This window comes from Dermacentor variabilis, chromosome 2 (assembly GCF_050947875.1).
Source record: "Dermacentor variabilis isolate Ectoservices chromosome 2, ASM5094787v1, whole genome shotgun sequence".
Classification (NCBI taxonomy): Eukaryota; Metazoa; Arthropoda; class Arachnida; order Ixodida; family Ixodidae; genus Dermacentor; species Dermacentor variabilis.
The window spans coordinates 243,953,621-243,980,195 of record NC_134569.1 but is presented as its reverse complement, the minus strand read 5'-3'; the positions used below and the strand labels follow the sequence as shown (position 1 = coordinate 243,980,195).

Below are 26,575 nucleotides of genomic sequence, written 5' to 3'. Positions count from 1 at the left end.
GGCCGCAGGACGTACATTATAAAGTCAATGTATTACGTGGCTCAAAGTTTCGGGCACTCTAAGGAGGGCTGTTCGATTTTTCGGACTTTTCAAGCGTCAGCCAGGACAACTGCTGCGCATATTGAGATGTGTCGCCACCATCTTGTTTGTTTACATTTTCTTCCTGTAGCCTCGAAACCGGTGCTGGTCTTGCATGGCGGTTCCTCAGCTACTCGGACGCTGGATTGAGGCTATATGCTAGCAGCTTCCCCTTCTGCAACAGCGTCACTGCCATAACGCTATGCTTTTTTTTTTTCCTTTCTTCCTTCGACTGCCTGTTTGTGTTCGCCGTGCGTTGGCGAGCTTAGCGAGTAGGTCTAGTCGTGGTCGTGCTGCGGAGATGCGAAAACCACGTTCTGTCACTACTGTGGCTCGCATTTGATTGAATCGGCTTCTGTGCTTCAAGACGCTGTTTCTGGAACTTTTATTTTTACATGCAATGTGGCAGCGAGGAGACACTCAACGAAGTTGGTGTGGCAACTTCCCGACGACTGTGCTGTGTGTGCTGCTTAGCCAAGCGTGCCAATTCACAATGGAGAAGAAATCTATGTTGTCGTCGGCCTCGAGAGTTCTGATGAACTGAGGCCAGTACACCACAATGTTGATGGTGAAGAAAGCGGCAATCATCAAGCTTGTCGAAGGTGGCCGTTCACAGGCAGACGTCGCAAAAGAGTTTAAAATTTCCGAACAGACTCTTTCGGACTACATTAAAAACAAGCAAAAGATTTTGGAGGCGGCGGATAAGTCTACTGGGTGTCATCAGAAAAATGTAATCCAAGGCACCTATCCAAAGGTCGAGGAGGCCCTCCTTGTATAGCTGAAGTCAACAGTGGCCAGCAAGGTTCCCGCCTCCGGTGCCCTCCTCAAACAGAAAGCTGCGACGATGGCGCTTCAGATGAACATTGAAGGATTTAAGGTCAGCAACAGCTGGCTAAGAAACTTCAAAAAGCATGCTGATCGCAGTTTTAAGAAACTGTGCGGCGAAAGTGCAGCTGTTGACCTGAGCGTCGTTGCAGACTACCGCTGTGAAAAGCTGCAGTCGCTCTTACGGGAGTACTCGCTGGATGACATTTTCAATTGCAGTGAGACCGGACTTTTTTTTAAGCTTATGCCAGAGAAGACTCTTGCCTTTGCTGGTGACCGTTGCCATGGGGGAAAACACAGTAAGGAACGAGTTACTGTTTTGGTCAGCAGCAATATGTCGGGGACAAAAAAACTGCCGATGCTCGTCATCAGCAAGTCGAAAGCTCCGAGGTGCTTTAAAGGCGTAAAGTCCCTGCCTGTTTTGTATGAGGCGAACAAGAATGCATGGATAACACAGCAGTTTTTTGAAAGCTATGTGAAAAAACTAGACTGTAAATTTGATGTAGAAGGCCGCAAAGTTTTGTTGTTCGTTGACAACTGCACTGCACACGGGCACATGAACAACTTGAAGTCTGTGCGAGTCGAGTTCTTGCCACCGAACACGACAAGTATCCTACAGCCGACGAACCAAGGCGTGATATGCAATCTGAAGGTGAACTATCGGTCACGCTTGCTTTCGCGTGTGGTGCTGTGCCTCGACAGTGGAAAAGCCTACTCTGTCGATTTGTTTGGAGCACTTAGCATGCTCGCTGATGTGTGTAAGTCGATGGCACCCACAACGCTGCGCAACTGCTTCCGCCACGTGGGATTTGTGTTGAATGGCGACTCGACTCTCTTGGACGAGGATAGTGTCGTCGAGCAGCTGTCTGACAGTGAGCACCTCATCGACAACCTTCGCATTGCAGGCGTCAAAATTCCCTCGACCGTCTCGTTTTCAGAGTGCATGGACGTGGACAGCAAGTTGTAACTGTGCGCTGGGCTCACGGATGAAAAATTATTTGCCAAGTGCTTGCAGAGTCCAAGAGCGACGACGACGAGTACTCGCCTGCAGCAGTGCAGCCGACGCAAGCTGAGCTGATGCAAGCGGTCGCAACTCTTTCGTCGGCTTACGGCGACGCGACGACTCTTGCTGAAATTCAGGTGGACCTGCTTGCACACAAGCGAGGCCTGGTTCAGAAGACCATTATCACTTTTTCCAGCCTCTAACTCAATAGTAAGCAATAAATTGAGTTTTGGGGGGCACATTTGTTTTTTCGGACTGCCTGATTTTTCTTACATTTCCGCAGTCCCTTGAGGGTCCGAAAAATCAGTCGTCAATTGTATAGCATTATGGGAAGAGAGAAAATCGCATTTTAGAATAATTGTGTGGGAGCATGATGAGAGCACTATGAATTCTATAGCATGCATAACGTCTTGAATCAGGACATGGGCCGTACAGGCTGCAGTTAGTTTGACGTGTTGAGCACTTGCAGTCTGAAGTGACAATCCACAAAGAGGCGTCATTACCTTTGGAAGTGATCGGCAAAATTTGGCATCTGTAACAGAAACAGCTGCCCCGGTATCAAAAAGAGCGGCTGTAGCGACACCTTCGACAAACACGTCAATAACATTAGCAGGTAAGGAACGAGGACATTGGCATTCTGAAACCTGCGCAGTTCTTGCCTCGGGAACTCTGTCTAGTTTCCCTCATTGTTAGAGACGGGCCGCTGACGCATCAATGAAAGCAACCGCCAACGTAGGGATGGGGCATGGCGATGGTCGAAGGGAGGATGACCGGTCAGAGTATGAGATAGCAGCGGGTTGGATGGAGTGTAGTTTGCATTGGAGTCGACTGGATAACGAGGCACCTGGATATCATTGTCAATTGTTTGCAACTGGTGGTATAACCTCACAATGTGTCCGGGTTACCTTATGCAAAGCATATAGGCCGATTGTTGTGCGTGCGCCACGGGTTGGCAACAGGTGGGCGGTTCCAGGAGATGGAATGGCTGACGTCTAATGACGTTGCACAGAGCAGATGGCAAAGGGACTAGCAGGCACCTGGGTGAAGGGCGCCAGGGACAGCTGTCGTGCGACTTCTTGGCGGACAAAGGCCTTGATCTGCGTCGTCAGTGACGCCTGGTCGGAACCAATGGCCAGGCTGGAGATTGACGCATCATTTGTAGAAGGAGGCCTCGTCAAATCTCGCTGTTTGTATAGCCCAGCATAGCTCTGACAGAGGGTGATAACGTCGGCAACAGTGTTCGGGTTCTTGGCCAGTAGCATTTGAAAAGCATTATCAATTCCTTTCATGATGTGCTTAATCCTGTCTGCTTCCGACATGACAGCACTGATGCGTTTACATAGGTCAACAACGTCCTCTGGGTAACTGGTGAATGTTTCACCCGTGTCCTGTGCTCGGCTGCGCAAACACTGCTCTGCTCGGAGTTTGCGGACGGCGGGACAGTTAAATACCTCTGTAAAATTCACCTGGAATGTAGACCCCGTTCAGAAATCTGCCTCATGGTTCTTGAACCAGAGGTTTGCCACACCCGCGAGATAGGAAACGACATTGGTTAGTGTGGTCAAGGCATCCCATTTGTTATGAGCGCTCACCTGCTCGTAGGACGCAAGCCAATCTTCAACGTTGTTGTTGTCCGTCCCGCTGAAGATGGTAGGATCCCGCTGGTGAACAGCGCCAGCGCAGAGAACAGGTAGTGACGGAAGCGTCTGCTGGTCGGCATCTGGCATGACGGAACATAGCGTCTGATTGCGGAGTTCCAGGATGGTAGAGGTGAAAGGGACCCAGCATGTCCACCAATTATAAAGGAAGTTTATTACACGACAAACCGATGACGGGTAGAGCGCTTCACTGAGCACAGTCTCTGAGCTTGAGCATCTGCTGCACACGATACTGTTGGCAATCCTGCTGCCTACGTCCATGCGTTTTTCTTCATTACACCAGTTATTTTTAGTGTTTTGAGCTACACACTCAACGACCAATTTTTTTGGCATACCTGATAATTCAGACGCCGCCGTGACGCCACCACGTACCCCATAGAGTCAATGTATAAGCGCATCTTAAATTTCGGGCGCAAAAAACCTTTGCGTTCGATTTTCCAGACTTTTTGCCATCACCACAGGACCTAAACGGCATTAATTGAAGCCACCACTTCCGCCATTTTGACTATCTCACCGTCTCAAACTGGAATGCACGCACGCAGATCCGCTGGCGGTCATAGCCACCTCCGCAGCATTGCTAGGCCTACTTACTTCGACGTTCGCTGCCAAGCTTCTTGCTGCTTGGTGCTGTGTTTTTTTTCATTGAAACAATTTGCCGTTGTTAGCAATGGCGCCGACTGCATCTTTGTAATCCTCGCCAGTGGCTTCAAAACGCGGAAAGCACGGCGCATTGCATAATGCCGGTTCCCAAAAGTTAGCTTCGCCTCAACAGAGCAGTGTTATGCAGTGAAGCATACACAAAGTCCTTCTACAAAGCATATTATGAGTGGGAAGGGGCAATTGTCACAGGACACGGTATTTCTTAACTATACACGCGTGCACCCACCATCTCCTGTCACAATATGTGCACTGATACGCCTAATAAATGTACTGGCAGGACTTTAGAGCTATTTTAGACATGTCTGTATCGATTTAAGGCCTAGTGGGCAGTAAAAGGATGCATTCATTTTTTCATATGTTTTCGCGGCATCTAAGGAGTCCGAAAAATGGGACATTGACTATTCTACTTCATTATGCATAAAGATTAGTAGCTTTTTGCAGCTTTTAACTTTTTGAATGCCTGGGAATGGCTATGAGCACCTCAGATAATGGGCTCCAAGTCTTCCATTGTGGTCAGTCATCAGGATCTTTTGGCTGAGAAGTTAGTCACTCTAATTTGCTTAATTTCTCATCTAATTACTACCTCAATTATTTGCAAATGTATATGTCGGTGGGAAAAGCAATACAGAGAAATTCAATTATCCAATCATTCAAATTTAAACAGCGGGAAAAAACGTCAACAACACACAACACACACACTACTCGTAAGCTAGTTATGTTATCTTCCGTATCTTTAGGGAACTTTGAACACATTATCTGAAACACTGATACATTACTGGTACTATAGTCGAAACCACTTATAACGATCCCAGTTATAACCATCTATCGGTTATAATGACCACATTCCAATGCATATATAACGAATGTTTTTTAAATCATCATACTGCTACAACGAACGATTCGAACCCATTCACGGTAAAAAGAGGGCACATGAAAAGTGACAAAGCACGGAAGCATGACCGAACTGGGCGCACCAACTGCAACGATGATATGGCCTTCAAGATGAGCGAGCAGCCGCCTTGCGTGGATTTCGGAAGCCACAAAGAAGCTCAAGCAAGGTCACGTGTTCTCAACGCCTCCAGGGCGGATGTGTGTCGCATACAGTATAAACAGCAAAAAGCTTCGAGTAATAATAAAACACACATGCCAAATGTCTGCATGTTATTGTTTTACTTCGCACCATAGCAAGAGATATGTACTTCCGTTTTGTCTGGTTGTTCCCACGTCGTGCAGTTGCGTGTGCAGACACTGAAACTGTCATTTTCTACCGTGTTCCAGCGCAGGATCATGCTGTGTGATCCGCTTGTGTCTGCCTCGGTATTCGTGTAGCACACACTTATACCGCTAGTCAGGTGTCCTCGTGCACAGTGTGCAAAATCGTCTGCTGTGTGAAATGAGACAATCAGAAGAGCTCGTGCGCGTCGCCATCAGCGGAAGTGTTCCATGCCACAAAAAAAAAAAAACAGCAAGGATTAAAAAAAATGAAAGCAAGGCCCGTGGCGTGTGCACCAGGCAATCCTCGTGGTCCGGTATGGGATAATGCAGGGAAGGAAGGAATTTTGCTTGTGGAGGTTAGAAAGGGCAAGTGGAGAGAGCGTCTATGATTGTGGTGAAGTTCACCTCCTGAAATCATGGGTTCATGACACTGAAATATTTCTATCTCGGCTATTAATGAGCCGATTTGAAAAATGTTTGCGGCAGAACGCTCCCTAGAGGTCACTTAACTTATAGTGTATAATCAAAATTTTCTAGGTTGCCTGGTGAGGGGCCCTTTAAGTGTGAGTCCATATATATAACAAACTATTCATATAACGACCATTTTTCGTAGATCCATCGAGTTTGTTACAAACGGGTTTGACTGTATAAGCTTTTAAGAAGCTGCCTGAGTAATGTTTAACCAATGTCTAAAGTTTGCTCTAAGGGTCAATTTTCTGGTGCATTTCATCGGCTGTGTGCAGGGAGGAGGTGTGCTATGAGGATACACCACCAGACATGCGGACAGAAATGGAAGAACGACGGCATGAGCTCATTGGTAGGTGCCTTGCCACTGTGCTGGCAGTTTTTTCAATCTTACTTTGCTTTTGTAAAGAGAATGTAGGAACTATACAAAGGTAAGTAGGTACACGTCATGTCACTAGCCATTGTTGGGGGGTGGCCTGGGTATTCTTCAGCTGATGCGAAATACAGTAAAACCGTTTTAATATTGTTATGTGTAGAAAGATACAGACGGAAGAGGCTATTTACAAGCTATTTACACTGGACTGGAGCCAGAGCGCCAGGCCGTCATTTTCTCGCGCCAAGGGCACCGATCCACTTCATCGTCGTTCTCGCGACGGTTCGTCTCTCGGGTATCTACCGATAATATCATAATACTACCCCCCAGCACCAAAAGTGCCGTCACGGTGCTTTTAAATATCCAAGGCACATGGAGAGTTGTATGTAGGGCTTGAGTCGGGTGATGGGGACAATGTCACTGGTTGTCACACTGGAGGACGTAGTGGGCGTGGCTAGAACAATTTCATAGGTGACATTGGTCACTTCTCGGAGCACGCGATATGGGCCTGTGTAACTGGAAAGCAGTTTTTCACAAAGGCCAACTTTACGCGATGGTGACCAAAACAACACGGAGTGCCGGGCACAAAATGGACATCGCGGTGAAGGAGGTCGTAGCGTTGCTTCTGTTTGTCTTGAGACACTTGTAGACGAGCCCGCGCAAGTTAGCGAGCATGGTCAGCACGCTCACGGGCATAATCGCTAGTTGAAGCTGGGGCGGACAGAAGCACAGTGTCTAGTAGTAGCGTCGGTTCGCGGCCATACAAGAGGTAAAACGGGGAAAATCCGGCAGTTTCGAGATGGGGAGAGTTGTATGCAAAGGTAATGTAGGGTAGAGCCAGGTCCCAGTCACGATGGTCGTCTGAAACGTATTTGGATAGCATGTCTGTAAGGGTGCTGTTCAAACGCTCAGTGAGGCCGTTCGTTTGAGGGTGGTAGAAGGTAGTAAATTTATGCTGAATGGAGAAGGCCCGTATGATGTCGTCAATGACTTTCGCCAAAAACGTACGGCCATGGTCTGTTAGCAATTGACGCGGAGCACCATGCATCAAAATGATATCATGTAGGAGGAAGTCCGCAACGTCAGTTGCGCAACTGGTTGGAAGAGCGCGAGTTACGGCGTAGCGGGTCGCGTAGTCAGCCGCGACTGCAACCCACTTGTTTCCTGATGTAGATTCCGGAAATGGGCCGAGAAGGTCTAAGCCAACACGATCGAAGGGCTCGGCAGGGATGTCGAGTGGCTGCAGGTAACTAGCAGGGGGCTGGGAAGGCTTCTTGCATCGTTGGCAAAGTTCGCAAGCGGCGACGTAACGTCGTACAGAACGGGCAAGGCCCGGCCAGAAAAAAACGGCGATGTACACGGTCATAGGTTCGAGATACGCCGAGGTGTCCTGCCAGTGGTGCGTCGTGGAGCTCTTCTAGAACGATTGAGCGCGGGTGTTTAGGTATGACAAGTAGGAACTCAGAGCCTTCCGGATGAAGGTAACGACAGTACAGAGTACCGTCGCGGAGGACGAAGAGGCGTAGAGTGGCGTCTGCCGGAGAGTGTTCAAAACGGTCGATAAGTCCTCTGATGTTGGCATCACGACGTTGCTCGTCGGCGAAATGAAGCAGCTGCGACACAGAGAATACACAAGCAGCACTGGTAATATTGTAGGAGTCAGGGTCGTCAACAGGGTAATGCGACAGGCTGTCAGCATCTTGGTGCAGGCGGCCAGACTTGTAGACCACAGAATACGAAAATTCTTGTAGTCTCAAAGCCCATCGACCAAGCCAACCTGTAGGATCTTTTAAGGATGAGAGCCAGCAGAGAGCATGATGGTCAGTGACTACGGAAAAAGGGCGACCGTAGAGGTAAGGACAACTTCGCAACCGCCCAGACTACAGCAAGGCATTCTCGTTCCGTAATGAAATAGTTGCGCTCCGATGGTTGAGGAGGCGGCATGCATAAGCAATAACGCGATCCTGGCCACGCTGACGCTGGGCTAAGACGGCACCTACGCCATGATCGCTGGCATCTGTACGCAATTCTGTCGGGGCATCAGGGTCGAAGTGGGCAAGAATGGGTGGTGAGGAGAGAAGAGTGACGAGACGAGAGAAGGCGGCGGCTTGTGCAGTACCCCACAAGAATTGTACGCCTTTCTTCAAAAGATTAGTGAGGGGTCTAGCAATTGCCGCAAAATATTGAACAAAACGACGAAAGTACGAGCATAGCCCGACAATACTTCGAACGTCTGCGGCTGTCTTCGGAACCGGAAAGTCTCTGACAGTGCGAGTTTTGTCGGGATCAGGCTGTACTCCGGAAGCATCAACGAGGTGGCCCAGAGCAGTAATTTGACGGTGGCCGAAACGACATTTTGACGAGTTAAGTTGCAGCTTCGCCTTTCGAAATACATCAAGCATAGCTGTTAGACGCTCAAGGTGAGTGTCGAATGTGGGCGAGAAGACGATGACGTCGTCGAGGTAGCAGAGACATGTGGACCATTTGAAACCACGGAGCAAGGAGTCCATCATGCGCTCAAAGGTGGCAGGGGCCGTTGCATAATCCAAACGGCATTACTTTAAGTTGGTATAGGCCATCAGGTGTGATGAATGCGGTTTTTTCTCTGTCCATATCATCAACAGCAATCTGCCAGTATCCAGAATGAAGATCGATAGAACAGAAATAGCTGGAACCGTGGAGGCAGTCAAGGGCGTCGTCTATACGTGGGAGTGGGTAGACGTCCTTCTTAGTAATGTTGTTCAGATGGTGGTAGTCTACAAAGCGCCACGTGCCATCGTTCTTCTTAACCAACACTACAGGTGACGCCCAGGGACTCGAAGAAGGCTCACTGATGTTTTTGTCTAGCATTTTGTTGACTTCGCTTTGAATTACTCGGCATTCCGACACAGAAACTCGATACGGTCGTTGGTGAATAGGAGTAGCATCGCCAGTAAGAATCCGATGCTTGACCGCGAGCGTCTGGCCTAAAGGGCGATCGTCGAAGTTGAAAATATCTCTGTAGGGACGATAATACTTGGTAAAGGTCTTCAGTCTGCACAGAAGACAGGCCCGTCGCAACCATTTTCTGTATCTTGGGATCGGCGGCTGAGGCTGGCACGATGGGCCTGCTAAGCTCCCAAGAAGCATCGGTTGATAACGCTGCCACGTGATGGTCGCCGAGACAATCAACGTTGGCAAGGCAAATACCTTGCGGTAGAATTTGCTTTGCCAATCCAAAGTTAAAGATAGGTATGCGAGTGCGGTTCGCAGTAATAGTAAGTATACTGTGAGGCGCGGTAACGTCATACTGTAATGTCCGGCAGAGGAGTGACGAGGTACTCGCCATCAGGGACTGGTGGGGAAGACAAGAGTTCAATATAGGCTATTGATTTTGGCGGCAGGCAAATAAAGCCGGTGGGGCGTAGGTGGCACTGAGGTGCGTCAGAAGGTTCTGCGAGAATCAGCAACTCAAGGCGAAGGGTACTGGCAGAGCAGTCAATAAGGGCAGAATGCGCAGAGAGAAAGTCGAGGCCGAGAATTAGGTCGTGGGGGCAATGAGCAATCACGGTGAAGAGTACAGGGGTGTGGCGGCCGGCAATGCTGACTCGTGCCGTACACATGCCGATAATAGGCACAGTACCGCCATCCGCAACGCGGACGACGCGCTGCCGACGCTGGGGTGAGGAGCTTTTTGAGTCGTCGTCGGAAGGCAGCACTCATAATAGAAAGATGTGCGCTTGTATCGATGAGTGCACCGACAGGATAGCCGTCAACGTCAAGAAGGTTTCGGTTTGTTGGTAACGTGAGCAGAGGATTTGAGGGCAGGGTCGACAACGCAGCTTCACCTCCAGAAGCTGCAGTGCCTAGTTTTCCGGCTGGGTCCGGGAAGCGATAGGCGGCGAAGAGAAGTGGCGGGGTTGGGGCGAACGAGACTGATGGCGTCGAGGTGAGGGCAAGCGGCTGTAGCATAGGTTCGGAGCAGGGCATCAGCAACAGTGGGTTCATGGTGGGTGGCATAGGGAACAGAAGGTCCAAAAGTGCGGGAATAAGTGGCGGCGTATGTCCGAGAAGGTGGTGGCCATCGGTTGCGGCAGTGACGAGCGACGTGGCTGATGCGACAGCAGTGGAAGCAGATCGGCCTGTCATCAGGGGTATGCCATTCGGACGGGTTGCGGCGAGATATGGGCAGAAAAGGACTGTCGGGGACGAGGAGGGCCGGTAGAAAGCTGGAGAATGTTGGTTTGAGACGTTGTACACATGGAGTTCAGACCCATGTTCTCAAATTCCTGTCTGACTACGGCCTGAATCATCGCAATTGTGGTTGCTGGCGGATCGGTAGGCGTCGCGGCGAAAGCTGGCGGACAGGCGGCCTCGAGCTCGCGGCGAACAATACGGGTGACGTCGTCACAGGTGGTAGCCTGACGTGGTCGACCCTCACATGTCGACGTAGCAGCAGTGTTGGGTAGCCGCGTGATGTGGTGTGTGATACAGCAGCTCTTAGCCTGTTCAAGGTGACGGCATTCTTTAATGATGGCGTCGATTGTCGAGACGTTGCCAAAAACAAGCAAATTGAAAGCGTCGTCGGCGATGCCTTTTAGGACATGTGACACTTTATCAGCTTCAGACATAGCGTCGTCAGCTTTTCGGCATAGAGCCAAGACGTCGAGGATATATGAAATGTACGGCTCTGCAGATGTCTGAACGCGAGACGCAAGAGCCTTTCTCGCCGCAACCTTGCGGCCAATGGGGTTGCCGAACAGTTCCCTGAGCTTTTCTTTGAAATTGTCCCAATTGGTTATCTCGTCGTCATGTGTCTGGTGCCACACGCGTGGGGTGCCGCCGAGATAAAAGATGACATTGGCGAGCATGATCGTTGGGTCCCACCTGTTATTAGCGTTAGCATGTTCATATAGCTTGATCCATTCGTCAACGTCCCGTCCCTCCAGGCCAGAGAACACACCAGGGTCGCGATGTTGGGCAACCGTGACGACGGGAGCAGCCGGACAAGCCGAAGCCGTTGCAGAGGTGGTCTCGTCACCGGGAGGCATGGTGACAAGCTCGATGTACCGACCACTCCGGAGTTCCGTTGCGAGGACGGGAATCGCTCACCTCCACCAGAATGTTACGTGTAGAAAGATGCAGACGGAAGAGGCTATTTACAAGCTATTTACACTGGACTGGAGCCAGAGCACCAGGCCGACATTTTCTCACGCCAAGGGCACCGACCCATTTCGTCGTCGTTCTCGCGGCGGCTCATCTCTCGGGTATCTACCGATAATATCGTAATAATATATACCCACTTAAAGAGCCCCCACCATGTTGGGGAATTTTAACAAACTAGTGTAGCGTATACATGATGCACTGACAATTGTGTCTGCAAACTATTACGGTACTGTGCACCACAAGAACAACTGAAATATTAAACGAAACAATGCACTCCTTCACTATGCCTAAGCCTGTGTGAGAGACTTTTGTTTAGGCACTTCTCTCTACTCTACGTATCTTCTCTACGCACATTGCTGGAAGGCTGGCTCACATATGTACGTCCACTACTATTGATATGCCAGGCCTCTACCATTAGAAGCGTTTATTTATTCCTGAAGTTGCAGTAGCCACTGTCGCTGAATGCTTAAAAGAAGTCCATCATTTCGTCGAGTTCAAACATGGTTGCAGAGAGCAGTAATAACAAGAAAAAAATAGTAGGCATTCCATACATCCATTCCTTATTGCACAGGACAAAAGAAACTGTGAAGTAGATATAGTGTTAACATTGATTTTATGGCTGCCAATAAGCTAGGTAACATTTGCGCCGCCATGCAAAGAAAGAATGAGTAGGCAAAAGACAAAGGCAGACATTTGTTCCGTAAAACACACGAACAAGTTTACGGGCTACCATACTGGTGTGGTATACAGTGTTCCGAAATACCAGATTCGCCATAAAATTTGTGAATTTATTCCACCAGTGATCAAGAAAGGTGTGCCATATTCTCGGATCGTGACTTTCGGGGATACCTTCAATTTCGCATGACTACTGCAACAGGCATCAGCATCTACGAGCGACGGCAATCTTGGCACATTGCCGAGCATGCTATCTTTCATGTGACTGGTGCAAGACACATCGCCATCCACAAGCGACAGCTTACTTGGCACAGTGCCAAGCGCGCTATCTTATCGCAGTGCAGAAACGAAGCCGCCCATTGACGCACATATGCTTGCCTTTGGCCTAAATAAGCCTGTGGCTGCGATTTTCTAGCGATGCCTTTTATGCTATTTATTTTCATGCTTTTTGAACTTTGTCACTGGTCAGAGCGACACTCCACCTGCTTTATCAACAGGATCAGGCAACCATGAACGGGGGATGAAAGAGTGGAATGGAATTCGCCCGTCAAATCGTGAAAATTACAAATGCAGCCTTTTTATCAATGTTACTATACTTTCTTGTAACATTGGCCTTAAAGGGACACTAAAGGTTAATATTAAGTCAACGTGGACTGCTGAAATACCATCCCAGAAACCTCGAAACGCTTGTTTAATGCGAAGAAGATACTTATTTTAAGAGAAAATGCATTGTGAAGCGTCCGCGTACCTCTAGCGCAGTTCAAATCTCCCGCCCTCCAATCGAGGAGTGGTGATGTCATGGTCTCATAGTGACGTTGCGCCGTCGGTGAGTAAAACGGCGCCCGCAGATGGCGCTGCGGCTTTTCTGCGCAAAACGCAAACGTGCTGCCAGAAACAGAGCCAAGACAGAGCCGACAGCAGCGCGAAAGCAGAACTATGGTGGCTAGTGGAAGGGAAAGCGCGTGACAATAAGCTGGTTGTTTATTTTATGATGCCAACTTTTTGCGATCATTGCAATGGACAACCCTGACAACGACATTGGCTCACAATGCTGGGCTCGACTTCAGCGATTTAAATTTAAGCACTGATGAACGTGACCTGCTGCTGAGGGCTCGCGCTGCCGGTGTCGTTGCGTACTACTATGACGGCAACTGTATGTCATGGCTGTACATATTCACACATTTGTAGCTTTCTCTTCGTAAAAACCAAATGCCGCACTCACCACCCCGTCTTCGACCTGCAGTTTTTCTTGCACTTCGGAGAATGCAGGCAAGACCGACGGAACAGCGCTATGGGAAAGCATTGCTTTGAAAGGCACTCCACACGACTCCAGTAAGTCGGCGTTGAACTCGCAATCCTCTGGACGAACGTCCAGCGAGCACACTATGCGATTTTTCGGCTCTTTGCCAACGCTATAGAGGCTAGTAGGTTATCCTAGTGTCGTGAAGGCGCGACCCGACGTGAAATACTTTGCTATGCTCCGGCAGATGGTGCCAGCGCTCGCTGGCGGGTTGCTCTTGTGGGCTCCGGCGCGCTTTTCAGCGGGCACTCGCAAGTGACCGGCGCTTTCCGCATATTCGCAAGTTCAGAAAACAGGCATGCAATAATCTGTAAGGGTCAGTCAACCTTACAAAATTAGCGAGCACGCTTATCGCGACGAGCGGTGAAATAAAACTTTGTTTTGGGCTAGTTCGCCCATAGCTGGTTATGACGGCAGCGTAAATGAGATGAAGAGACACAGAAACGAGACGGTGCGCTTGTCATGTGTTTCTATGTGCCTCGTCTTCGTCTTTGTTGTGCTGCCATTTTAAACAGAGTGACGGAAGCTACGCGAACAGCCGTAATAAAATGGGGTCGGTATTTTTTTCTACGAGAGATCTGACACCAATCTGCCCACAAATGTGGATAGGCAATGGAATGCATTCTGTTTGTCCCGTGCATATAATTTGTTGCAGCGTTACAAAATTGCATACCATGGTCCGCAGAAACGCTGTATGGAGAGCGCTTTCAAAACCTATGTTACAAGTTATGTTTTTGTTTTATTGCACAACGAAGATAGGTTCGCGACTGTTGTTCTAATGGCATCGCCTCATTTTCAGGAGTTTCTGCTTTTCTGTTTGTGTGTTCCGTTCCATGTTCTTTGCTTTTGCAAAAAAGTGCAGCCTCGTCAGTGCATAAAACTTTATTATATTTGTTGTCAAACTCCGCCTATACCCCACTGCATGCAACCCACTTCTTTAAGCTTCGCTCCCTAGCTGAAGGAAATGCAAAAAGCAGACCATGCTTTCATCATGAAGCTGATTCCTGCTGAAATATGCAGTAAATGTGTCCTCAACTTTACAAACAAGCTCTTCGACAGCTTCGGAAGGGTATATCAAGCCCCCATGATCAAACTGCCTTGTTAGTATGGAATTTCCATCACAATCTGCTTGTAGGGGAAAAAAATGAAATCTAGAGGCATACTCCGGGTGTGGAAAATTTTTGAAAGACTTTCTGACAACATAGCCAGGTATATAATATACTAATCTACTATCACTGTGCTTTTCGACACAGTTGTCATGATCCAACTGCTTGCCTTGTGTTTTTAACACAGATTCTGCACACTCCAAATTGCCGTCATCCAATATCTCATCAATAATTTATGTTAGGTGGCCAGCCTTTCGCTTTCCAACATCAGATGGCTTTGAGAACGCAGTTACAAAGTCTCCTGATGAGTTCCCATTTTTAGGAGGCCTTGCCAGACTATAGAATGACAAGCTGTTTATTATAATGAAAAACTGTTCAGGGGAAGGATGGTTGTTACAACCAAAGGATTGCTTTACGACACCAAACATACTTTCTATTTTGTCCTGACCAAGATTAGGTGTTAACAAGTACTTGTAGCCCAGTGAGCTACTTAAGTAGTCTAAAAGGGACAGAGTGCTTTTTATGGTCACACGCAGACCAAGGGCAGTTCCTAGGCTACACCCGTGTACTTAGATTTAGGTGCACGTTAAAGAACCCCAGGTGGTCAAAATTTCCGGAGTCCTCCACTACGGCGTGCCTCATAATCAGAAAGTGGTTTTGGCACGTAAAACCCCATAATTTAATAATAAAGTTCCTAAGCTAAGAAATCCACCACCATGCTTGGAAGCATAATCTTCCCATTCTGCAAGAAATACGATGAACTCTTCAAGAAACTTTGCACTTGGAGAGTTGGGTCGGAGGCCTTTAGATGGTGTTTTGAAGTCATTATATATATGAACCTTTCTATAAGCTTCACAAACTCTTTTGTCGGCTCAGTTCTAAAGTGCCTGTCCAAATGGACTTTATAGAAAAAAATACCCTTTAGTACCTCCTCGCTAAATAGCTGGAGGGCAAAGTTCACGCGCATTTTTTCAAACGCATTTGGATGAATCTGCGAGCAGGCAATGTGTGGCATTACTTTAAGAGTTAGTGAATCCATGTCCAAGGCATTGTCACAGAAGTTCAGCACGTCGCATCGCACCAAGCCGTGGCACTACGGTGTCAACGTAAACAAAGGCTGGAACTACGTCGGTGCACGTGCTACGCAAAACTGACGACGACTTGTGTCTGCATTCCTTCGGCTGGCATCAGCAACCCGCCACAGGAGCGCAGTGCCCTCTTCGAACTAACCCGCCAAGCATCCAAACTGGTTTCGCCGGCGCTTCGGGAAAGGGCGCCCGCTCCCGACACTAGGAGAACCTTTCTAGCCTCTATACCAATGCGTCGTGGCAGAGGTACGGCACTTAACCACTTCGAATGGAGAGATTCACTCATTGGCATACAGTCGAACCCGACTATATCGAACCCGTTTACATCGAATTATTCTATATATCGAACAATTTCTGGACACGATATAGTTACAATGAGTATATATCGCAAAAATTATGCTTACATCGAACAAAAACAGCAGCGACACCCGATATATCGAACGTCAAGCGGCGGAAAGTGCCCCCGGAAGTTGGCTTTCCCTCGCGGTGGCGGAGAAAACCCGACTGCGCGGCTCCATCCAACCGCTCTCCCTACCGTGACCGCGCCCGACCGCGCTGCCTCAGACGAGCCGTCGGCACCCCCCCCTGCAAAAAATGATCCTGGCCCGCCCACAGCGCTTGCTCAGACAGCCAATCAGATGCTCTTGTGCCCTCGTCGTGCAAGATGGCGAAAATGCGAGTTGTCTCGCTGTTTTTGTGTGCGCCTTGTAGGCCTTCTCCCGTACTGTCGTACTGCCGTGATGAAGCGGCAGAATTTGCCTTTCGTCGTGAAGCTCGCAATCATGAATCGTGTCGAACGCGGTGAGAAGTCGGATGTCCCCGCAGAGCACAAGATTCCGAGGAGCACTCTCGGCACGATCTTGAAGAATAAGGGGGAGATTAGGGCTAAAGCGTCCAAACTCGCGACCCGGTGCCCGTGGCGCCCGACCCGCACGCACGGCCGCGTACGAGTGCTTAATCTGAAATTGCTTCAGCCGTGCCGACTTCCGCGTGTTTGGTGATGACCGTAAATTTTGATGAATGCGACGAAGCCGTTGCCAGTGTTGCCGAAGTTTGGAGCGAACTGTCAGAAATTCCTGAAGCTGTTGACGAATCAACGGTGGATGAGTTTGTGAGCGCAAATGATGTGTCGCGACCACGGGAGAGCCCGAAAACGAAGAATACATTGCCAACATCGTACCGAGCACAAGTGAAAGTGGGCACAATGAGGAAAGCAACGACGGTCCCACATCCTCCGAAACCCGCCGTGGTTGCTCAGTGGCTATGGTGTTGGGCTGCTGAGCACGAGGTCGCGGGATCGAATCCCGGCCACGGCGGCCGCATTTTGATGGGGGCGAAATGCGAAAACACCCGTGTGCTTAGATTTAGGTGCACGTTAAAGAACCCCAGGTGGTCAAAATTTCCGGAGTCCTCCACTACGGCGTGCCTCATAATCAGAAAGTGGTTTTGGCACGTAAAACCCCAAATATTATTATATTATTATTATTACATCCTCCGAAATGATTGGTGCGCTCGCAATAGTCCGGTGCTTCTGCGCGAATGCGGAAAGTTGCGGCCTCAGCTGCTCCGACTCCTTAATGTGGAAAAGTGCGTGCGTCGCAGGCAGCGAAATTGCCAAAGCAGAAGAAAATGCAGGACTATTTCGTGCGAAACTAAGCTAGTTTAATCAATAAAGTGATCTTATAAATGGTATGTGCTTTTATGACATCAATTATTTAGCAGGCTTATATCGAATTATGCTCTATATCGAACTGATAGGCGTTTTTTTGCGAGTTCGATATAGCCGGGTTCGACTGTAGTGATAAGTAACGTTGGATTCGCCGCTGCAACTGCCCTTGACCATTTGCGCATCCCACGACATCACATGAACGTGGCATTCTCGCTGTTTGTTGTAAATACAAGTTTCGTGAGTCAGCAGAACCAGCGCAGCACAACGCGATAATGAAACAACTGAAACTCCAAAGCGCGCGCAGCACAGAGTCGAGTGAAAACGAAACCTTTCGACCACCCATACTACTGAAGGGTAACGTCAAAATGTTATTTTTTCTTAGAATCGAGCAGAAGTAGACAAGTAGCATTTTCTTCCGTCTTATAACCAAATGAAATGATCTTTTTAATATGATTAGTTGAGTACTAGTGACATAAATTATGATGAGGAGTTCCTTCGTCATCAGGTTAGTACCGGAATGTTGCTGGGGTGTCTCAAATCGTGTCATGCATTTACCTCAATTACTCGGTTGCTAAAGCTCTTTTCGCGATTATATTGATGCCTTAGACGTTCTAGAGCATTGCTTTATCACTTTAACTTGACTTCATAGTAACCTTTAGTGTCCCTCTAATGACTTACTGGCTGGGCTTATCCTGCAGTTTGGGTGGGGTAGGAGAGTGCTATATTGACTAGGCTTTGCTAGTTTTGGTTTCGAGGAGGCACAAGCAACATGGCTGACATGTATGAAAATGAAAAAATCTCTATTTCTGCTCGATTCAGTGACCTAATTAAATTATCACACTGCCGTGGTGCAGGTGGAGTCTGAATTATTGCATGGCATGCTGTACGGTGTCCAAAACTTTGGTCGTGCTTATACATTAAGTCTACTGGCCCTGGGGTGGTGCCACAGAGCTGTCCAAATAATTAAGCAGGTCTGAAATATTGGTGTCTGAATAATCGATTGGCAACATTACTTATATTTTTCCTGCTGCTTGTGTAAGCTGCTGATTTCCCCCCAAGTTTAGCTTCTTCTCGATTTCCCAATTTTTTTTGGACATTGTGGGAACAATCATATTGGAAAATCAGTTGCTGTCTTCTGATTTTCAGTAATGTGGAAAGTTTGGGCTAGTTGGTGAGAAATCATCATACCTTGCTGGTGAAGCAGTGCACTGGTGCGGACACAGTGAAGACACACAAGAAAAGCAGCGAGTGTCGTCTTTTCTTGTGTGTCTTCACTGTGTCCGTCTCAGTGCGCTGCTTCACCAGCAAGGTATGATGATGTCTTCTGATGTTTATTTAGTCAGGAAATCTTCACTGCAGAAATCCTGGAAAACCTGAAAAGGTCAGGGAATTTTGAAAAAGGGATTTGCTAGTTATCCTGGTACATCTTGTGTTGCCTGTAGTGTTCCTGAGTTCAGCTTGCCCTTCCCACAGAACATGTTTCAAATGCGGACGAGATGCTTGGGGAGATGTACTTGGAGGAGAAGACACCCTCAGAGGAGCAACTAATGGCAAGCATAATGAATTTTTACATGTTCTCTAGGTTGTTAATGCATCACTAACTGGACAAACAATGTGATATATACCGTATTTACCGTAATCTAATGTGTGCCTCTTTTTCGGAGACGGATAAGAAAATTGCCTGCACATTATAATCGTATATTAAACCGAAACCGTGCTCATGGCACTGGCAACAGCCTCTGTGCCTCGTGAGCATCACTCATCCCTTCTCCATTTTGCAAACAATGAAGGTAAAATTGTTTCTTTTTTTTTTTGCGTATGAGACCTCAAGCATTGAGATTTGCTATAAAGCCCTCAATTTTTATGTGCATGTCAGACACAGCATCTTCGCCATCACGAAATGGCGACAGAGCTTGTTGTTGTGCCTGTACCTGTGGGTTCATTTTGCGTTCGGCCATGATCTGGAGCGGTATTCTTGGTCAGTCACTTTTGGAGATACTATTACTTGCAAGATTTCGTTAGACTTGCCACTGTATGCATCGGTGTATAAAGCCACCCATGTTTGCCATCTGTGCACAGTGCCAAGAACACTGTCAGCCCCATACACCGATAAGTCTGATGCAGAGTCCTGCAAAAGTGATATCAGTATCTCTCAAAGTGATCTCTCGAAAATACCTCACTTATGTGCTTCGTATCTGTGATAAAACGCAAATGGTGACGACAACGCACTGCTTTTACTAACAAAGCTAATTAAAAAAATATTGCAGCTTTTCCCGCAAGGTGACGCGTTGATTGCAATAGTAAATTAGCAGACAGCTACACGAAATAAGGATTGTAGTTTTATTGGCCCTATAAAGTTGTAAACATTCGCTTACTAACCAAATTAACTAGCATATTGGGACACACGCACAATGTAAACATGAACACATCTCACTTGATGACCGCGCACATTCGCTGTCAAAACGCTGGCATGAGGGAGAACAGCTGTAGCAGCAAGTGAATTAACCTCAGTGCTGCTTGTTGCTTCAATGCCAACTAAATGGCGAGAACACAGCACACACAAAGCTAACAGCCTTCGGTGCGTTTAGACTCTGTACTCATTGCACATGTTTTCAAGATAGGGCGCGTGCAGCCCCCAGTTCCTTGCGCACGATGGAAGGCGGCGCACTTCTTCCCCGCTTTCCTTCCTTGAGTGCGCAAGATCGAGCCATCATTCTTGGCTCACCCTTGCACCCACTGCATATAGCTTGCGGCCACGACATTATCGCACTTGGCATTTATACAGAACACTATGCCGGCGATGTCGCCCATAATACACCCGAAGTGTCCATATAATTGTAAAGAATGTTTATCTTCTATGAGGTTTAATAAGTCTGCACATCTCACTTTTTCTGATTGTGAACGTTGGGGGCATGCTATATCTTTATTTAAATAAATTGGTGGCATGTTATATGCAGATGCATTTTCTTAATTTATATACCACATTTACCCGAATCTAATGTGCACCCACTTTTGCTCCACATCAACTCTGAAATGCCGAAAACTAGCTATGAAGTGTATATAAAATGTTACTAAGGGTGAAAAATTAGTAAACTGTTTAGACCCCAGTAAGTGGCACTTGAAATTTGTCTAAAATATTGTAACGCTGCACCCGAAGAGCGAAGAAGAGGAAGGAGAAGTGGCGTAAGGTTTTTGGGTTACTGTTTCGTACCGTCCCATGTCTTCTCTACCCTTTTAACTGTAAAAAAATCCACTCTACATCCGTGACAAGTGGTGGAGATGCTGGGTACTGGACGCCCTGGACAACCCAGTCCTACAAGATCTTCAAAGAAGTAGATGCTTGTCCGGACTACCACCAGAGCCAACAAGCATGGCCGATGCCCAAGCAGGCCGGTTAGTGAACACCATGGAAGAGGGAATCGATGGCAAAATCGCCTCCAAGGCAATCTAGCTACAGTATGCCAGAACCACGCGTATTCTCAGGTAAAACAGATGAAGACATGGATGACTGGCTGAGACACTACAAAACAGTAAGCCAGCATAGCGGGTGTAGAATGTTGCATTTCTTCTCACCGGTACCACTCTACCTTGGTTTGACAATCATGAATGCATGCTGACCACTTCGCAAGCTTTTCTCCAGGAAATGAAAGGCTGCTTCAGCGTCTCAAATTCCCAAAAAGAAGAAAGCAGAACACGCTCTCGTGCAGAGCCCAGTTGCCTGGTGAAATGTGTACAACATATTGTTACGCGAAGGACAAGTCAGTAACATGAGGAACTATTTACAGGTTGTATTTACCAAGACATTTGCAGTGCTGACCGGTTAGATTCACCGCGCGAACCTTGTTCGTTTATTCTCTTCCTTCTCATTCGTTCTTCCTTCTCTTTTATCGAGTGATGGCGCCCATGCACCTCGTTCAAACAATCAAATGCCACACGCGTGTAGCAGTATATTGAAATGTTCAAGCTATGCGTAATTGTAAACACGAATATGTCCGATGAAGGAAAAGTGGGACATCTGTTAAAAGGCATCACTGAGGGCATCTACAATTTTTTAATAACGAAAGAAAACCTGGGCACTCCTTCCGAATTCAGGCAGCAATATCACGCCTTCGAAGCTTTGAAGACCCGAAGGGTCTTACCGAAGATCGAGTGCTTGGACAACATCACCACAGTTGCAGGTATGAACATGTTACTTGGTGAAGCATACGCAAAAGTATTGCGGGGAAGCATAACAAGTGTGGGAAGGGGCACTTGCCTCGAAACACAGTATGTATTCCTTAATTATACACGTGTGCATCCGATATTTCCTATCATAGTACGAGCATCGATATGCCTAATGCTTGTACCGACAGGCCTTCAGAGATTTTTCTAATGTGCCTTTGGCGGTTTGATCCCTTAAGGACAGTAAAAGATATGCATTCATTTTTTTTTTTTTTTTTTTGACTGGCCGATTTTTTTGTTGTTTTTGCGGCCCCTAGGGAGTTCAAAAAGATGGACATTGATTGTACAACTGACCAAAAAGATGCTTCAAATCTTCCGTGGGGTGAATGCACGGCGGAAGGAGAACAAGAACACAAAGGACCTACGCATTGAGGAATTAACAGGAAACAAAGCATGGCGCTGCTTGGAGAAACTTCAGCTACAAAAACAAAGTGTTGGCTGACAGCGAGATGCAGGTGTCCCTCATCCAAACCAAAATAAACTCGTTAAAGCAGTGAAGTGCAACACTGAGGCGTCGTGCACGGGCTGAGAGTATGTCAGGACAGTTGAGGTTGACTTACGAGCTGTTGAGAGGGAAGCTCAATTGTGACAAATTTTGGGCCTTATACCACTGACATTGCTATCAGTTCATAGAAATAGCTCATATTCAAAAAAATTTGCTTCTGCACGCATCTCCTTTTTATTTGTATTTGAGAATGTCCGACTCAATTTGCAATTTTTTTCGAAGACAGTTTATTTGCTTTTCATTTTACTAACCCCTCCCTTCTAATCTCTTTTTGAATAAACACTACTCCTTAGTATTCAAACTGGATTAAGTCGTTTTGTTTAATTTTTTCACATGCTTACAGAGAGTAACAGCATAAGGCAACATGTTCTCAGCTCGCTAAAACATAGTTCTGTGTCACTCAGGGAAATTTGCAAAGGCACTCAGGGAAAACCTGGAAAACTCGGGGAATTCGGAAATTTCAGCTTGGTAGACACCCTGACTACCCAACACCACGACGTGTTGCTGCGGAATACCCGATGCCACGATTTGCTCCTGCAGAACCATACCCGGTGTCACGCGTACCTGCTCCATTTAGTGTCAGCTGTGGCCTACCCATCTGCTACGCCTGCGGTTATCGAGGACATATTGCGTGCTTTTGTTGCTGCCGCTTGCAGCGAGCGCCACGTTTTTCAGTGTTCACAGCTCGTGTGCATGAAGACGCGCCTGCGCCATCTGGAGTCCAGCCTCTGTGGCAACAGGGAGCGTACCAATTTTACGATAAGTCCTCTGTCTCTAAGCGCAGCCTTACATTGCCGCTGACCCAACAGTGCCATTCACCATTTCCGTGCCGTCGTCGGTCGCCTTTCCCGCCGCAGCTGGGAAACTAGCTGGTGTAGCAGATGGAGGTGCATTCGCGGGACGGTCAGACTCGTCAATTCCTTTGTCTGTTGTTATGCTGAAGAACAAGGTGTATGTGTTTACAGACAGTGTAGATACTAATACTCTTGTCAATATGGGTGCCACTATTTCTGTTGTGAGCTTTCGCTTTAACAATTGCTTAGGATAGAAAGTTATTCTGGCATGGCGTTGCAAAGTAACTTTTCTTGAAGTTAGAGGTGAAATGTTGCACCCTGCTGGTGTTTGTTCAGTTTTGGTTGAATTTGGAGTTTTAGAGCCGATTTCACTGTATTGGTCCACGCAACTCATGACGTTATCTTTAGCCATAGATTTCTTAGGTGAATGGAGTGCTACACTTGACTGTGGGACTGGAAAGATTTTACTGCGGAGCATGTTGCCAATCGTCATTCTTGATGATTTGTAGACCGATCAAGCCGATGTGTTTTTGCTGTCTCGGATGTATTACTGCTGAGTAGGGCAGCTATGTTTGGCCCTGTGAGTTCTTCACGTGTTCAGATGGGATCATGCAGCGCTCTTGTTGAGCCAGATCATAATGCTATTACGAAGAACGTGTTGGTCCCTCGATCTGTTGTTTGAGCTATTAACGGGTGCACTTTATTGTGGACAGTGAACGCTTCTGAGTCTTACCCTGCCAGCCGGACTTAAATTGCGAACATTTGAGGAACAAGCCACAATTGATGTACGAACAGTTACAGCGTCTTCAGACATCAGTTGACCATGGACAAACTATTTGGACGACTTGCAATGTATGATTTGTTTTATCTTATGTATGAATGCTGCAACCCTGAGCTGAGGTTTTAGCAGAGTGGAGTGACATTTGTTGGGGTTTGCAAATTGGCAAACAACTAACAATAAAAGAAATACATGGAAAGGCAGTACATAATTTGGCAATGTGAACACAGTAATGTATCCAAACCAAGCACAAGAGCACATAAAATGCTTAGCGCAAAATGCAAGACAAGTCACTGCCATAGGTCTACAGCAAAAAGGTTTAAAGATGGTTGTGGAACGACTTCATTAGTAAGTTTATTCCATTCAGTTATTGTCCTAGGAAAGAAAATGAATACGTAAAAGTGTTATTCCGACTGGAAAAAGGAGCTAGGGTCAAGGCGTGTCTCTGCCTTGTGGCATATCCTGAAGAAAAAGAAAGTATCTGGGATAGGTCTACCTTATAATAACCTTTAACTAACTGAAACGGAAATTTCAATCTCAAAACACAATTTCTTTGCGTTAGTGTTGGGAGGTTGGCTTTTGCTAATAATGATGTGATCGAAGTTGGCCCAAAGCTGTTATAAGTAAACCTCACCACTCGCTTTTGCATTTTTTCAATTTCGTTAACATGTTTCTGAGAGTATGGGTGCCAAATTATAGATGTGTTATCTAAAGTTGGCTGAACAATTGCCTTAAATGCAATAAGGCAAACAGGGGGAGTAGAAAGTTTGAAAGCTTGTCTTAGATAAAAGAGTTTATAGTTAGATGAGCTTATTACAGCATTTATGTGTTTCGTCCAGCAAAGGTCATATGAAATCCAAAGACCAAGATACTTGTAGTGCTCCACTTCCAGCAGAAAGATGTTACAAGCTGAATATGTTTTATGAAGAGGACTACGTTTATGAGAAATTTTCGTAAAAACCGTCTTTTCAAAATTAATAAACATTTGCCGTTTATTGCACCAATGAACAACCCTTTGAAGTGCTTCGTTCAAATGGATTTGATCTTGCTGGCTTTCAATTTCAGAGTAAAGGATGCAGTCATCTGCATATAACTTAACTTTTACAGGTATGTCTTGTATTATATCATTTATAAATGAAAGAAACAAAAGGGGCCTGAGCACAGAGGCCTGAGGGACATCAGAGTCGATTGATACTGTGCGGGAACACTGATCATTAAAGGAAACATACTGTTTTCAGTTTGAGAGATAAGTAGAAATCCAATTCACAAGCTGAGTGTTTTTAAACATATGTAGTTCAAAGAGTAGTTTATTGTGAGAGACTTTATCAAAAGTTTTAGCAAAATTCATAAATATTGCATCAATCTGTTTTCCGGAATTTAGAGCTTGAGCGAAATTATGTACGGTAGTTACTAATTGAGTGCATGTAGAAAACCCTTTCCTGAATCCATGTTGAGAATTTGTCAAAATATTATACTTATCTAAAAATTCCGAAATATGCTTATGTATTATATGTTCAAGAATTTTACATGAAGCGGAAATTAAAGAGATTGCGCAATAATTAGTAACATAATGTGCACTTCCACACTTATGAAGGGGCTTGACTTTGGCAGTTACCCAGTCATCTGGAACTCGGCTCTCATTCAAAGATTTAAAGAATAGAATTGCCAGATACTTTGAAACCCACTCTGCCTAACGTTTTAAGAACTCATTCCGTATTCCATCCGGCCCAGGAGATTTTTATACGCCAAGTTGCAAAAGTAATTTAAAAACACCCAGCTCACTAATCGTAATGTCAGGTATAGGTGGACACGTGACATCAAAACGCTTAAGAACTCCGTTGTCCTTAGTGAATACTGATTTAAAATGAGCACTGAAAGCATTAGAAATAAGAAAACAGTCGCTATTTTCTACACCGTTAATTTCAAAAGCATCACTGGTCACAGTATTTGGGATAATCAGACTCCAGAACGTCTCAGGAGACGACGATATGAAGTTGGGAAGCTGTTCTCCGAAATAGCGTTCCTTGTCAGCTGGTACACTTGTCTTGACTTGAGAAGAAAGTTCCATTATATGCTGCTAGAGAGCATGTACGTCATTAAAGTAACATGCTTTATTTTTTAACCGTTTTAGTCCTCTTTCTAACTGCAACATCTCCCGAGAAATCCAGGGGTTCTTTCTTTTCGATTTCTTTGCAATACGGGGAACAAATCTTTCAATACACTCATTTATGAGGTCTTTAAAACTATTCCATAAACGATGAATATCTGCAGTACTATTTGAAAAAGAATCGTATGCAGATGAAAGCAAGTCTAATACAAATATGATCTGCACATGAAAAGTTAGGGAGAGAGAAGACCGTCTTGGAATTTTTATTTAAAACAACATCAGAAAGAGTTAGTATCACAGCCTGATGATCAGATATTCTGGGGAGAACGTCACAGCTAGCTTGAGCAGCAACTGCCCCACATAAGAAAAAAAGATCTAGTATTGAACAAGGTTTTCCCTGAATTCTGGTAAATTCATTGACAATGTGCAACAAGTCAACAGAAATGTGATATTGATCATTTTTTCACCGATTATGTCGTTAGGCTGTTTCAAAGAAAAAGAGGTCCAGTTAATATGCAGCAAATTAAAGCCTCTGGTTGAAATAATCTGATCTCCAGGCTTTAAATGTGCAATGAGATAGTTATTTAATTCGTCAGGAACATAAGTGGAAGTTGTGGGTGGCCGATAAATAGCCCCAATAACATACCTCATCTTTCCATAATAAGCTTTGCAGAATATACCTTCAACGTTAAGTATGTCCAGCATTTTTAATATTTGTAGCGATTGTCTAAAAAGAATTGCCACTCCACCACCTCTGCTACCGGGGTCATTCCTGTACATGCAGTAGCCCACTGGAACAAATTCACTGTCATGTATTTCATCATGCAACCAAGTTTCTGTTAGGACAGTAATATGAGGATCATAAGCCAATAAGATCCCTTCCAATTCAGCAGTTTTCTAATCACACTCC

At 46.4% G+C, this 26,575-nt stretch overlaps 1 protein-coding gene across 1 annotated transcript in view; it reads left to right on the top strand.

The window, feature by feature from the left end:
- mEFG1 (mitochondrial translation elongation factor G 1) overlaps positions 1 to 26,575 on the top strand; it is a 179,083-nt gene that overhangs the window by 60,939 nt on the left and 91,569 nt on the right. Inside the window, exons 7-8 of the mRNA XM_075682792.1 lie at positions 6,183 to 6,256; positions 18,734 to 18,810. Of these exons, the coding sequence (XP_075538907.1) occupies positions 6,183 to 6,256; positions 18,734 to 18,810 (151 nt within the window). The remainder of the gene's footprint in view (positions 1 to 6,182; positions 6,257 to 18,733; positions 18,811 to 26,575) is intronic.